Here is a 13737-nt window from a genome sequence, read left to right as displayed (position 1 = left end):
GAGAGGGAGAGAAGGGAGACTAAGAAAGGAAAAAGCTTAACCTGTTTGCTTCCATGGAAAGCTGTTGGCAAATACATTCTCCTCCCTCTCCTCCTCTGCAACTGTGAACCAAAAGGGACCCTCAAGGGAGACCCTGGGCCAGAACAGATAAGAGGCTTCACTGGCAGCCCCAGAGAAGCCTGCTGGGGTTTGCAGCTTTATTGTTATTGCCCATGGAAGGCACTGGCACCCATGGGCGGCCCCCACAAAAGGAGGCTGCTGTTCCCCTTGCTAGTCAGGGGACCGGTCAGCCTCAGTTTCTCCTCCTGATCACCTGTGACATGGTACAGTAACAGCTGCTGGGCAGATAAAACAGTAAAATCTGTGCAGAAGTTTCATACAGTGCCAGGTTCATAGAAATGAGAGCTATAGTCTTTACCTTCCTCAGCCTAAGGACAGTACAATGTCCCTAGACAGATTTCTCTCTCATCTCTCCCTCCACCCCCTCTCAGGGCCTCCACTCGCCTCCCCTGTCCAGCACTCAAAGGACCCTTCAGATGTCCCTATCCAACCAACTGTCCTAAATTCACCCCCTCTCTGCTTTACACCCCAAACAAAAAGTCCAATTTGCTGTGGCTGAAAATAAAAAGTGAGCAAACTTTTGAATGAAAGTGATTCTGATATTGGGTTAACTCCTAAAACAGATCCTCTTAAGTTGAAGCCACTCTCCACTTAATGCAAAACAAAGCCCAACTCCTTTTCAGGAGCGAAGGGGTGAAGAGAAGGGTCTAGAAGGAGCAATTTCTCCTTCCTCTCTGGACTTCACCAGCTTGCTCTTCCACTTGATCTGCCAATCATCCACTGAATGACAATTCCTTAGCATCAACGCAGGCTACAGAATGAGTCTTCTGGTTCCAGAAAATCAAACTGTTCCTAAAGCACCAGCTCTCCCAGGAGCAGAGTTGGCTCCTAGAGATTTTATGCTGCTTACCTTCCTCTTCTCCCTGAGCTTGGCAGCCTCCTTAGGATGGTTAAAGCGAAACATATTAGTTCTTCCCAAGAGTATCACAGCACCTAAGAACATAAAAAAACACAAGTAAGCAACTTGGTTGGTTGACATCGTACTGCGGAATTTTATGGCTGAAATGTAATTTCCAGTGTACTATAAAACAGTAATAATAAGGGAAAGCCTTAGTCTCCAAAGTCTGCTTACATAAACCAATTTTAAATCTGCAAATATTCTTATTTTTACAGCTCAGTGTCACAATACTCATGTTACCAAGGCAGAAGTGATGGATTCAAACATTGTATTATGAAATTTAAAACGTAATATCCAGATAATTATACTTCTGATTGTTGAGAAGAAAAAAAGAAATCCATTTGCAAAGGGACGCTGTAATACTAGCCAAAGCATATGGTCACAAATTTGGAAAATGTTTATTAATGCCAATAAAAGGAGAAATTCCAAAGTAAAGTGCTTTCAAAAGAAAACATGGTAAAATTGGTGGAGTCCAGGTATCCATGACTAAAGTCTACCTCAGAACTTGACAGTAATGAAACTGTGTACATGAAGGTCTGTTTCCATGTGAAAATACTGCTTCTTGTTAAAACCTGTTAAAATTTATATGGCCACATCAGACACATGAGAAAGGCTCCACTGACCAGGATCCTGCTTATTCAAAAAAGAACTCCATAAGAGGCAGACGAATTCAATATAAAAACCCAAAGGTAACAAAAACGTTAGGAAGGGGGGGACATTTCAGCCTGATTCAGCAAATAAGGAAACAAACACTTTGAACAGTTGGAACTGTTCGAAGCTGGCACAGGTGCCATGGAAGGAAGAAAGCTCCCTGTCATTGGAGGCACCTAAGTAAGCGAAGCGATGTTCTAAAAGAGATTCACCATGTTATCTGGTCCATCCACACCCAAGAGTCTACCACACCTCAGACGGAGACCCCCATGTTCAATCCTTGCCCTGAAAAAGGACACAAGTTACTTGTGAAGATAGAACACACACATGAAGTCAACCACACAAGATGATGTGTGATGAGGTCAAGCATCTAAGTGACACATGCAAGGTTGCCATAGGTGGGGACAGACCTAGGCTGAGTCTCACATGGCAGCCAGAGAACAAGAAATTAGGTTCCAGTTTGGGGTAACCATGGGGAAGGGCTAAGCCTTAGCAGGAAAATAGGCCTGTCATAATGAGGGAGAGGAGGGAGTCACCTCCACCCAGAATGCAGGGCATTGGAAACAGCAGCGAGAATAGGTACTGGACAGATGACACAGAAACACACTGTGAGGACATGGAGAGCCAGGGTAGGGAACTGGCACCAAATGTCACAAACTGCTGGCCAGAGAAAAATTTCAGCTCATAAAGGTTTTGTGTGTCCCATGGAACTTTTAAAAACTAAAATTTTTAGCTGCCAAGAGTTATAAATCTGCAGTTTCCACATAAAGCTCAGAGTTTCTTTCTGATTTTCCCTCAAAAACTAGAAGGTATGGTATCAGCAGATCTGAATTGCCACCTGGCAAAAATCCCTGGACTGCTGAAGTCCACCTCCTTTGGATAGGGCACGTGACCTCTGGGTGACCACAGTCACCAACCTCTTCGTTTGCCTACTATCTCCACCTGGACCTTGCAAGTAATTTCGTAGCCTCTGGTAGCTACTTTAGAGCGTCAGACCAGTATATCCAACTGTCTCTCAACATATTGCCTCATCTTCTCATTGGAGTTTCAAATTCAATACAGCTAAAACCCAATGGGTTTAGATCATAACCCCAGGGAGCAACTGAAGGGCTGGTTCTGGTGCTTGCCATTATTTAGTGGAAATGGAGTCAATATGGAAAAAAGAACACAGTTTTAGGAGACTTAGAGGGATAGCAGTGGATATTAACTAATCTACGTATCCCCCTCACACAAGATTGCATTTGTATATTTTCCAATTATGGAAAGGCACCATAATCATAATTAAGAAAGGTGCTTTCCATGCCTTTTATGACCAGGACTCAGAACTGTGTGCCATACTGAGAAGTCAAAAGTTAGGCAGCCATACCTAGGATATATGTATATTTAATGCTCTCAAATTGAAATTAGAGATTAATAAGGCAATCATATTCAGTGTGTTAATTAAATTTAATCCAATTTTTTTTCTGTTAATCAAATGCCCAGCCATGCAGGTTGAAAATTGCTAAAATATGTTAATGGAAAAATAGAATGGTATTTCAGAGACATATTTCATATCATATTAAATCACTGAAAATAATCTTGCCACCCATGTATTTGTATGAAATATACATAAAAATCCCTGTAAGAATTATAAAAAAAAAAAAACACAACTACTCATGACCATTCCTTGTTTCCATCTAAATAATGTACATAAGCTGCCTGTCACATAAAAAGAGGCTCCGTTAAGGCTGGTTTCTATTTCATTACATTCCTTTACTCAACAAACCTAATGACTTAAAAAAATCTGCTTCGTTTTTACATTAGGCTGCTGTTAATTTCTTCCTGCATTCAACGAGTACTTTGTGAACACTGACAGCAGGTGAATCACTATGATAAGCACAGAGATACAGATCTGAATGAGTCAGACATATGCCTTGCCCTCATGGAGCTTATAAACAAGTAGGCGGGAGAGATGAATAATCAACAGACTCCACAATGAGATGCAAAGCTACAACTGAAGGAGAGATCCTCTGAGGACCTAAGAAGAGGGCTGATTATAGGGAAGGTTAGGGACAGAGGCCCTGAGGGAGGCTGGAAGTGGTGCCTGAGACAAGCTCTGAGGGTGAAGCAGGGCGAGTGAGGGAGTGCCATATGTAAAGGTCCTCTGGCAGGAAAAGATGATGAAGGAGGTGGTGATGCTGAGTGCCTAGAAGACAGTTAAATGCCTACATCAGGTAAGAACAGTACACATGAAGCTTGAGGGAGGGAAGGGAACATACCACATAGAATCTTTCAAGATACAGTAAAGCAACTTTTATTTCACGTGGATGCAGAGGAAGAGAGTGAAGGGCTTCGTGCAGCAGCGTTATATGATTAGATGAGAGTTTCAGAAAGGTCATTCTTTCAACTGTTTTTTTTTTTTAAGATTTTATTTATTTATTAATTCATGAGAAACACAGAGAGAGAGAGAGAGAGGAAGAGATACAGGCAGAGGGAGCAGCAGGCTCCATGCAGGGAGCCCGACGTGGGACTCGATCCCAGGTCTCCAGGATCACGCCCTGGGCTGAAGGTGGCACTAAACCACTGAGCCACCAGGGCTGCCCTCAACTGTTTAAAGAAGGAACCAAAAAGGGCAAGAGTTGATGCAGATAAACAAGGTAGGAGGCTACTACAAGGGTCCAGGTCAAAGATCACGGCTGATTCAGCATTAAGGGCAAAGGGGAGTAGACAAGGGGGAAACACATATGTCAGGAAGATATTTAGGAGACAGGATCAATAGGACTCCACAATAGGCTAGATATGGGGACAAGGGAGGTGAGGAGATGCTTCTGCTAGTTGAATCGGGAACTGTTCACACGGATTGAGAACACTGAGAAAGGACCAACATCCGGGTTGGGAGAGAAATCGTGAATTTGTTTTTATGCATAATCAATCTGAGATGCCTTTGGCAGGTGGAAATATAAAGCTCTAGAAGAAAAACCTAGGACATCTATTAATCTATTGGTCTACCTACCAACCTACCTACTGACCTACTTACTCTCAAATAAATAAACGTATATGTAAAAATATAAATATAAATATATATGTCTTGGTGTGTGTGTGTATATATATATATACATACACACACACACATACACACATTTTTAAGTATACATATCTACCTAACATCTGTGTGTAAAGATGAGACCCAGAGCATCTGCCCTGCCTGCAAACTCTTGATGTGGCCAAGAGTGAGAAAAGTTTAACCTCTCCAGAATTCCCTTTCCTTATCTAGTCATCACACTGGATACTTTCTAAGGTTCCTTCCAGCTCTTAAATTCTCTTTAACTATATGGACTATTCCTTGATCTGAGGTTAACATGATTAATCACAGATGGACTTTTCTCATGCACTTAGTTTGTAATTTTTAGAGCGTATCTAAGCCTCCATGAAATATGGCTTCTTTGAGATTACTTCAGAGCCCATTTAATACCATGAGGTAGGGAATCCCTGGGTGGCTCAGTGGTTTAGCACCTGCCTTCGGCCCAGGGCATGATCCTGGAGTCCCAGGATCGAGTCACACATCGGGTTCCTTGCATGGAGCCTGCTTCTCCCTCTGCCAGTGTCTCTGCCTCTCCACCGCCCCCCCCCCCACCATGTCTTTCATAAATAAATAAATAAATAAAATCTTTAACAAAAGATACCACAAAGTAGACAAATTCCAGACAGTCTTTAAAGGCAATGGAAAGGAAACAACATTATAAAAGGGGACATAGAGGCACTTGTTAACAATAACTTAAAAAAGCTTCATTTAAACCTCTGAATAAAACCACTGAATGCTGATTTCACAGAGGATTTTGTTCTAGTATTTCAGATACAATGAAAATGAAATTAAACTTGTAAACAATTCTAGAGATTTCTAAGGAGTATAGTGACAATAATCAGTAATATCACTAATTACCCTCCTCAAATTTTATGTGAGAATTAGCAAATCTGCACAGATAAATCAGATACTGCACAGATAAATCAGCTTTTTTTTCCTATTAAATGTTGTCATATGAATATTTCTGAGGTGATGGTGCACAAATCATTTAATTCTGGGTTATAATTAATACAAACACGTGAGAAAACTGTATTCCCAAAAGTGAATGGTCCAATGTGATAGGCGTTTAAAGACTGAAAAAGAAGGGGCCTTGTGAGATTCTGCTTCAGGCTTCAAATTCAGAATTTAATTACTTTAGAAAGTCCCACCCTTACCTCACTATATACACAAACAGGCTATAACACACTGCTAAAGCATGCCCAGTGAGAGTGGTTTTCATTTTGGATATAAGCACCAGAAAAGCAAAGCTCTGCCAGGGAACATAATTTTCTAGAATGGTACTGAGATGTAGGATGGGGTGAAGTTCTTAAAGCATGCTTTTGTGGGATAATTTTCCTTCTGATTTAAAACATCTGCAAAATATTTATATTAAAATAAGTTATGATGATGGCACTATCTGGGGGACCTAATAAAGAGAAAGACTAATTCCCACTAATACATGCTGGTACTTGAGAATACATTAAGTGATATGTTCAAAGGCCTTGGACTCCTGTGACACTGACGTTATTATTTCAGACACCTGAATTATAGTAATTTTTCTCTATCTCAGAATGACTTCAGGCAGTGAGACAGGAAAGATTAAGATCTGACATGGTGCTTGTGGTAAGAAAATTTCATATGAATATTAATGAATTCAAAAGGGACACATGGCTTGGGGTTCACAGCTGGCTTGGATGAGTGACAGGCACTCAGCATCAAGGGTAGCAGACGTCAGTGTCAAAGCACGCCATCGGGTCCTCTGCTAGTATTAGTGACAGATATCAATACATATGACACCTTACCAAAAAGCCACATAGGCTCGGCCCTCTCATTTCAACATTTATAATTCAAATACAGATTTACAATTTCCTGCTTTAGATAAATCACTTAAACTCTTGTTGACTCTTGGTAAAGTAAAAATTGCAAACCTAGATTCTGAGACTCTGGAAAAGAAAGTAGATCGATTTTCAATCTTCATTATTGAGGTTTCCAGCCAAATAATCCATCAAGAATTATTTGCCCAACTGTGTGCATGTGCTGAATGCAGAGCTGTGTAAAATTTCAAAAGGCTCTAGTCCCATCCCCAAATAAATGTTTAGATGTGTGTGGGGGTGGGCAGCATAGAGGAAGTGGGAACGGATTTTTTTCTTCTGAAAGCCTCAGGAGAGATACCAAAAAAGGATACAGAACAAGTTTCATCCTTCTGTAGGAAAATGCAGAAGTATATGAAATAATTAGAGGGTGATTCCAGACAGGAGACAATAGAATGACAAGTTCTAAGGTACTGGATGGAAGGCGTCATGCTAACTAGTCAAGCTATTAGTAACTTTCTTTACTTCATATTCTTTGTTACCAACAATACTACTTATTCTGTTAGTAATAAGCTCAAATATTCAGTTCTAGCCTCCTACACACTCCAGGCTGTCAATATTTTATTATTCCTTCCAAAATGCTTCCCTTCTCTCTAATCAACAATGGTCTCTTACCTCCATTAGCAGCACACTTCTGTTACCACTCCTCACCAAGCCCTCTTGGGCTATAAAAACACTGCACTGTCCTTCACCTCAGCGACCACATTATGCATCTACCAAATGGTGAGCGCCATCCAGTCTGCAATTTCCCAGCCCTACAAACTTGCCATGACTCAGCAGCCCTGGTCCCCCACTGCTGGTCCCCCACTGCTCCTGTCCTCCACCTCACCCACTTTCCAGGCTTCAGACATTTCTTCACTGTGCACTTAGGTCAAAAACATGCACATCACTTCTTCACCATGTGCTATTATGATAGATACATCATTTGCTTCAGAGTTCAACTTTGGGTAAATTTCTCCTTTTTTGGCAATCTACAGCCACCCTACAGGAGGCGTTTTCATTCTTCACAAGATGGAATAAGCACATCCCACCTGTCTATCCCACTGAATGCTGCAACTGTGTGAACAGGATGCAGAAAGCTGTTATTTGAGGGCCGGAGAAGTAAACAGTAGAAGGCAAGCTAAAAATAATAGGGGCAGATGAGGAATTTACCATTTGCCCTGCCCTCTCCAGTGTTCCCTGGCTTAATTGAGAAGAAAATCCAAAAGCTAACATCAGTGCAAATGAGAGAACTCTTGGAGGGGCCCTCTAGTTCAGGTTCAAGGAGGACTGAAAGGGTCCCCTGGCAGCAACACAGACAACAGCTCCAGATGCCTAAACTTATGAGGAATTGGAAAATCTCTCTCCAATCAGAGGGTGGGACACACTCTTGTTGCTTCTTCCTCTCTCTGCCCTTTCACTTCCTGGCCCCAAAGTTGTGAACAACAGCAGGAAGAACATGAAAGAAGAGTATACAGCTCCAGATTTCTAGCTAGATGACAGAAAAGGAAAGATTCTTCAGTGTTGACAGAGAAGTAATGTTCAGGAAATAAACCTCACAACTGTTTATGAACTTCTGGGCCACTTAGATCTGACCCTCAAAAGCACACAAAGACTTTAAGAACTAAAAAAAAAAAAAAAAATTTAAGAACTGACCTAAGATACAGACCACTGCTCAGGTCCCAGACTGACCCTTGGGTAGCACACACACGGGGGAGACCAGGACAGCATCACAAAGGATTTGAAAATTGAATTGGCACTGGAGCTAGAACCACAACCCATGGAGACTAATTCTAATTTACAGTCTGAATCTAACCAGGTCCACTGCCCACTAAAACAAAACAAAACAAAATCAATGTTTCCCAATGGATTTAAATAGGACTCTTAGTCTCATAACAAAATATCAAAAATGCCCAGGATGCAATCTAGTATTACTTAGCATACAAAGAACTGGGAAAATCTCAATGTGTGTGGCAGAAAACAACCAACAGATGTTAGTGGAGGTCAGAAAGATGCTAGATGTATTTGATGAACATTTTAAATCAGCTGTTATAAAAATATTCAAACATAGGAGAGTAATTTTGAAAGTTAAAATGTTACAACAAAGAAGTAAAGGATATGAAGTATAATTGAATATTACAACTAAAAAATACAATAACCAAAATAAAAAAACACACTGGATGGGTTCAAGAGAAGGGCAGAGAGGACAGAGAAAGAGTCCATGAACTTGAAGACAGACCAATTTGAAACTATTCAATCTGAAAAGCAAAACGAAAAACGTTTATCAAAGGGCAAAAAGAAGTAAACAGAGTCTCAGGGACCTATGGAACAACACTAAAATACTTAACAGTCATGTAACTGGAACCCCAGACAAGAGAAGGAAGAACATAGAGCAGAAAATAAATATTTATACAAATAATGGCTGAAAAATTCCTAAATCGGGGAAAGATATAAGCCTACAGATTCAAGAAACTCCAAAGATCCAAGATCCAAAATGGGCAAATGCCAAGAAATCCACACCAAGGCACGTTGTCAAGTCACTCTATGGGATGTGAAGCTGAAAGTGACATTTAAAAAGGAACAGGGACATTATGAAAAAGAGACGTGATGACTCTAACAAGAGAAGATGAATCAAATGAGAAGAAAGAAGTTAAAGAGACTGACATTTGGTTGTCACGTACACCAACACCTGGGCACCAAAAACCATCTTCTGTGTGTGATTAGTTTTGGTCAGCTGGTGTCACATTAGATGTTCATCAGCATGACTTGCACAACTCATGAAAAACTAAAGTGCTTGGCCCCATTCCTACATTCTTTGACTCAGGAGATCTAACAAGGGGCATTTCAAAATGCTCGTAGGCACTGCTGATGTTGCTGATCTGGAGACATGGCTTTTAAGAACCACAGGCTTTGGGCAGAGTCTTGAAGAGGAAGGGCTTTTGACTTTCAAAAGCATCTCCTGAAACATCCACTTGCAAGAGACAGGTGTCAGATGTGCAGATCTCAAGTCAGAGGGAAAAATCTAATGATAATGAGTGCTTATGAGCAAGTAGAGGTGAGTTCAATGGGAGGGCAGCCATTAATATGTGCTGCAATGTTCAAAAGGGCTCTTTTGTTCATTACATACCTTGGCTAAACTGCTAGAAGATCCATTTCCCTTGCTAGTTCCACTAAAATTCTTTTTTAATTTGCCACTGAACAACTCACAGCAGCCCTAAAGCAAATGAAAATTTATCAAAGCCTCCTCAGCTCCATTCCCCAGACAATCACCTATTCCCTTTTTCTTGAGTGCTTGAATAGACGCAAATATATTTTGGCACTTGAGCATGACACATTCAGATGCACCTAGGTGTCAAGCCCCCAGATTCAGTTTCTGTAGCGCGTCTAAAAGGAGAGATGCATATTCAATGGCTCTGGTGAACCTGTGAGACGACCAAGGGAGGCCACTGACATGAATGGGAAAACGGATTACCTCGTTTAACAACTACCAGCTTTAAAAGAACATTTTGCAGTAAAAAAAATAATAATAATTAATTTAAGAGAGAACAGGTCCTAGCAATTACACAGAAAATGCTGAAATACTGTTTGAATTGTAACTCACTTGATTTTTGTACCATTCATGTATGTGGTGTAAAGAAAAAGACAAAGAAGAAAAACCTAAAGTCTAAAAGTCCACCCAGAACAGTTCAAGACCTATGGACTAGACACCATGGTCAAATTCATGCTTTCTTCTCTAGTAATTGCCTCTCTTTCTGCAAAAATCACATTATGGAATTATCCTATGAAATCATTCAAGGCAATCATTCTATGCCATCACAGGAGTGAGGAAAGCCCAGCTCGAGAACATGGCAGGTGAAGAGCACAGGCAGATACAAGGCTACATATGCCATGCACAGTTTCTAGAAGAATTCATCAGAGGAGAGGAGAAGAGCTTCATAGGCCGGGCTTATGGCAACACGCTTTATATATGTCATTACAGTTAATTCTCACAGTACTAGCAAACGCTTTTCATTTTAGTGATGTTACGAGTGGAAATACTGTTTATGCAATCTGAAAGAAGTAAAGCTGTTAACCGATACAGGTAAAAAAAATTTCCCAGCAATGGTGAAAATCTGCTAGATGTAGGTAAATCTCCTATTAGTTGACATTCACAAGTATCTTAAGTGATCTAGATAAGGAAGTGGTAATTACTGCCTGTGCTTTTTAATGGGACAGCCTAACATATTTCCAAACGAAGCAATTTACTAATGAAAAGAGATGTTTAAATACCAAATATCAACAATACTGGAAACTGATAGTAAAAAGACAGGAAGGTGCTGGTAGTAGAGTAAACCGGGAATCCAGTCAAATACAGAGTTAATACCATCAGACCATTGTGACTTGGGCTAACATCCATCTGCATTCTCTGTTCTTGATACCTTTACTTAAATTGCTTCATGGGCAAAAGCCAAGGTAATTTGTGGAATATGAATATACTGCTTTGCTTAATTCTGTTTCCCAGTTATTATTATATTTTAAAGAAGTCCATATTCTTTCTCTTTTTCACTTTGGTCTTGCTTTTTTTTTGTTAAAAAATCAAATCCTACAGGGGTGCCTGGGTGGCTCAGTCAGTTAAGCTGATATTTAGAGTCAGCTCTCAGGGTCTCAGGTCGTGATCTCAGGGTCATGGGATCGTGCCCCACGTCGGGGTCCACTCAGTGTGGAGCCTGCTTGACATTCTCTCTCTCCCCTCTTTACATCTTTTAATTTTTATTATATATTTCCATAGCCAAAAATTGTATACGTGGGGGCAGCCCCAGTGGCTCAGCGGTTTAGCGCCACCTTCAGCCTGGGGTGTGATCCTGGAGACCTGGGATAGAGTCCCAGGTCGGGTTCCCTGCATGGAGCCTGCTTCTCCCTCTGCCTCTTTCTCTCTCTTTCTCTCTCTGCCATGAATAAAATCTTTTAAAAAAAATTGTATACCTGTATTTTATTATATACATCCCATTGTATACTTTGTTTTTAAAACATGTTCCAGTTCCCATTTTAACAATCCTTAAAGGGATCCCTGGGTGGCGCAGCGGTTTGGCGCCTGCCTTTGGCCCAGGGCGCGATCCTGGAGACCCGGGATCGAATCCCACATCGGGCTCCTGGTGCATGGAGCCTGCTTCTCTCTCTGCCTGTGTCTCTGCCTCTCTCTCTCTGTCTGTGACTTAAATAAATAAATAATAAATAAAATATTAAAAAAAAAAAAAAACAATCCTTAAAAATCAAGAAATGTTGGGACACTTGAGTGGTTCAGCGAGTTAAGCATCCTATGCTTGCTTCAGTAGCACATATATTAAAAGTGAGTTAAACATCCAAATTTTGATTTTGACTCAGGTCTTGATCTCAGGATTATGGGATTAAACCCCACATCAGGCTCTGTGCTCAGTGTGGAGTCTGCTTCAGGTTCTCCCCGGCTCCCTCTGCCTCTCCCCTCCTCAGGTATGCACGCACACACACACACACACACACACACGTTCTCTTTCTCCCCCTAACCCCCAACAAAACAAAAAACTAAGAAATGTTGAGTAGTTTAATCCTTAATCATTGAAGAAATATACAGGTTCTTTCCTTGATGGGATCTTTCAGTCTTAAAGTATACGCATTAAAAAAAAAAAAAAAAAAAAAGGTATTCTTTCTTCTTTCATGTAATGCCTTGAAACACAAAGTCCTCTTGGCATTTCATTACCCTAAGACTTGCTAATGACATTTACACTCCGTGCATGGATGTTTTAAGGCTTTGGAACATAGCAATTTTATGTCTGTAGCACAGCAGACCACCAGAGGAACTCAAGCCAAAATCATGGCACCATGGTAATAAAGCAATTAAGATAGCCCAGAGGGAGGTGGGGGAATTCTGACCATTAAGTTTAAATGTCAATTAGCATTACTACTTTCTTAGGACAAGTCAAAAATTTCACTTCAGTCATCGTTAACCTGAACAGGCATATTTTTTAAGTGGACTCTCAATTAAGGAAAAAATTTGATAAAAAAAAAAACAACACTTGATAATACTATAAGGGAGATATGTTTATTATTTAGCTACTATGCTTCAATCCACATGAGAATTAGAGGCATAATCATAGCTACATAAGCAGATACCAATGGAATAATAAGCAAATTCTCTGAACTAAATAAACAAATTAATAATCTTTTGGGGGGGGGGGTAGGGGAAGGGCAAAGAGTAGAGAAGATAATCCTAATTTTAAATAATAAATTCTGGGGATTCCTGGGTGGCTCAGCGGTTTGGCGCCTGCCTTTGGTCCAGGGCATGATCCTGGAGTCCCGGGATCGAGTCCCGCATCGGGCTCCCGGCATGGAGCCTGCTTCTCCCTCTGCCTGTGTCTCTGCCTCTCTCTCTATGTATATCATGAATGAATAAATAAAATCTTTAAAAAAAAATAAATTAAAAAAAATACAGGTTATATGCCTCAATGTATGCCGAAGCAGAAGCTAGGAAATCAAGTATAAAAAAATAATAATTAAAATAAATAAATAAATAAGTAAGTAAGTAAGTAAGTAAGTAAGTAATTTATTCTAGGCAATTTCTCCATTAAACAATATGTGCTCTAAAAGTTCCTTTTGCAATATGTTGTTTGGAACTTAAGACTGATTTTCTGACAGAAACACCATTACACATAAAAGTTAGCTTTCAGGAGAATCCATAAGAGACTATTTCACCCATCAGTGGCAGAAGCGGTGGCCACTATAATACACTCAGTCTTCTCAGTAGCCAGGACTGTATTTGGTATAAGCTTCAAAAGCTCCAGATAGTCATGGGGAGAGCAAGGAAAGCACACAGAGGAAAACAGGTAGATGACCAGGCAACAAAGTAAGGGGGATCCAGCAGATGATATTCACCCTTGTGGGTTATTTGTGATCCAAGCACAGCTTAGCTAAAGAAGGCCCCCAATTATAATCCCAACCATAACCCATTCTCTAACTTCCTGTGTGTGGCTCCACAGACACGCCAGACTGCACATGGGAGTACCTGGAGGACCAATGTACAAGACTCAGAAGTATTAGAGTGAGGTCTCTGAATTCATTGAGCCTCACTTAACCTGTATGGTTTTAAATTGATATCCTTAAAGGCCCAACGTGCTTGAAAAATCTTCAGTATTATCAAAATAGATTATTATAGAATTAAGATTTTT

The 13737-nt window shown here is 40.5% G+C and overlaps 1 protein-coding gene across 28 annotated transcripts in view; it reads right to left on the bottom strand.

Moving 5' to 3' along the window:
• Positions 1 to 13737, bottom strand: part of KIF16B (kinesin family member 16B) — a 315045-nt gene that overhangs the window by 138225 nt on the left and 163083 nt on the right. For all 28 annotated transcript variants that reach the window (XR_012018188.1, XR_012018181.1, XR_012018183.1 and 25 more), the window contains one exon: positions 971 to 1053. Coding sequence is in view for 16 of the 28 variants with exons in the window: in XM_072799997.1 (XP_072656098.1) it covers positions 971 to 1053 (83 nt within the window). In the remaining 12 variants the exon portion in view is untranslated. The remainder of the gene's footprint in view (positions 1 to 970; positions 1054 to 13737) is intronic.

Source organism: Canis lupus, chromosome 26 (assembly GCF_048164855.1).
Source record: "Canis lupus baileyi chromosome 26, mCanLup2.hap1, whole genome shotgun sequence".
NCBI classification, from domain to species: domain Eukaryota; kingdom Metazoa; phylum Chordata; class Mammalia; order Carnivora; family Canidae; genus Canis; species Canis lupus.
This window is presented reverse-complemented; position numbering and strand designations above follow the sequence as displayed.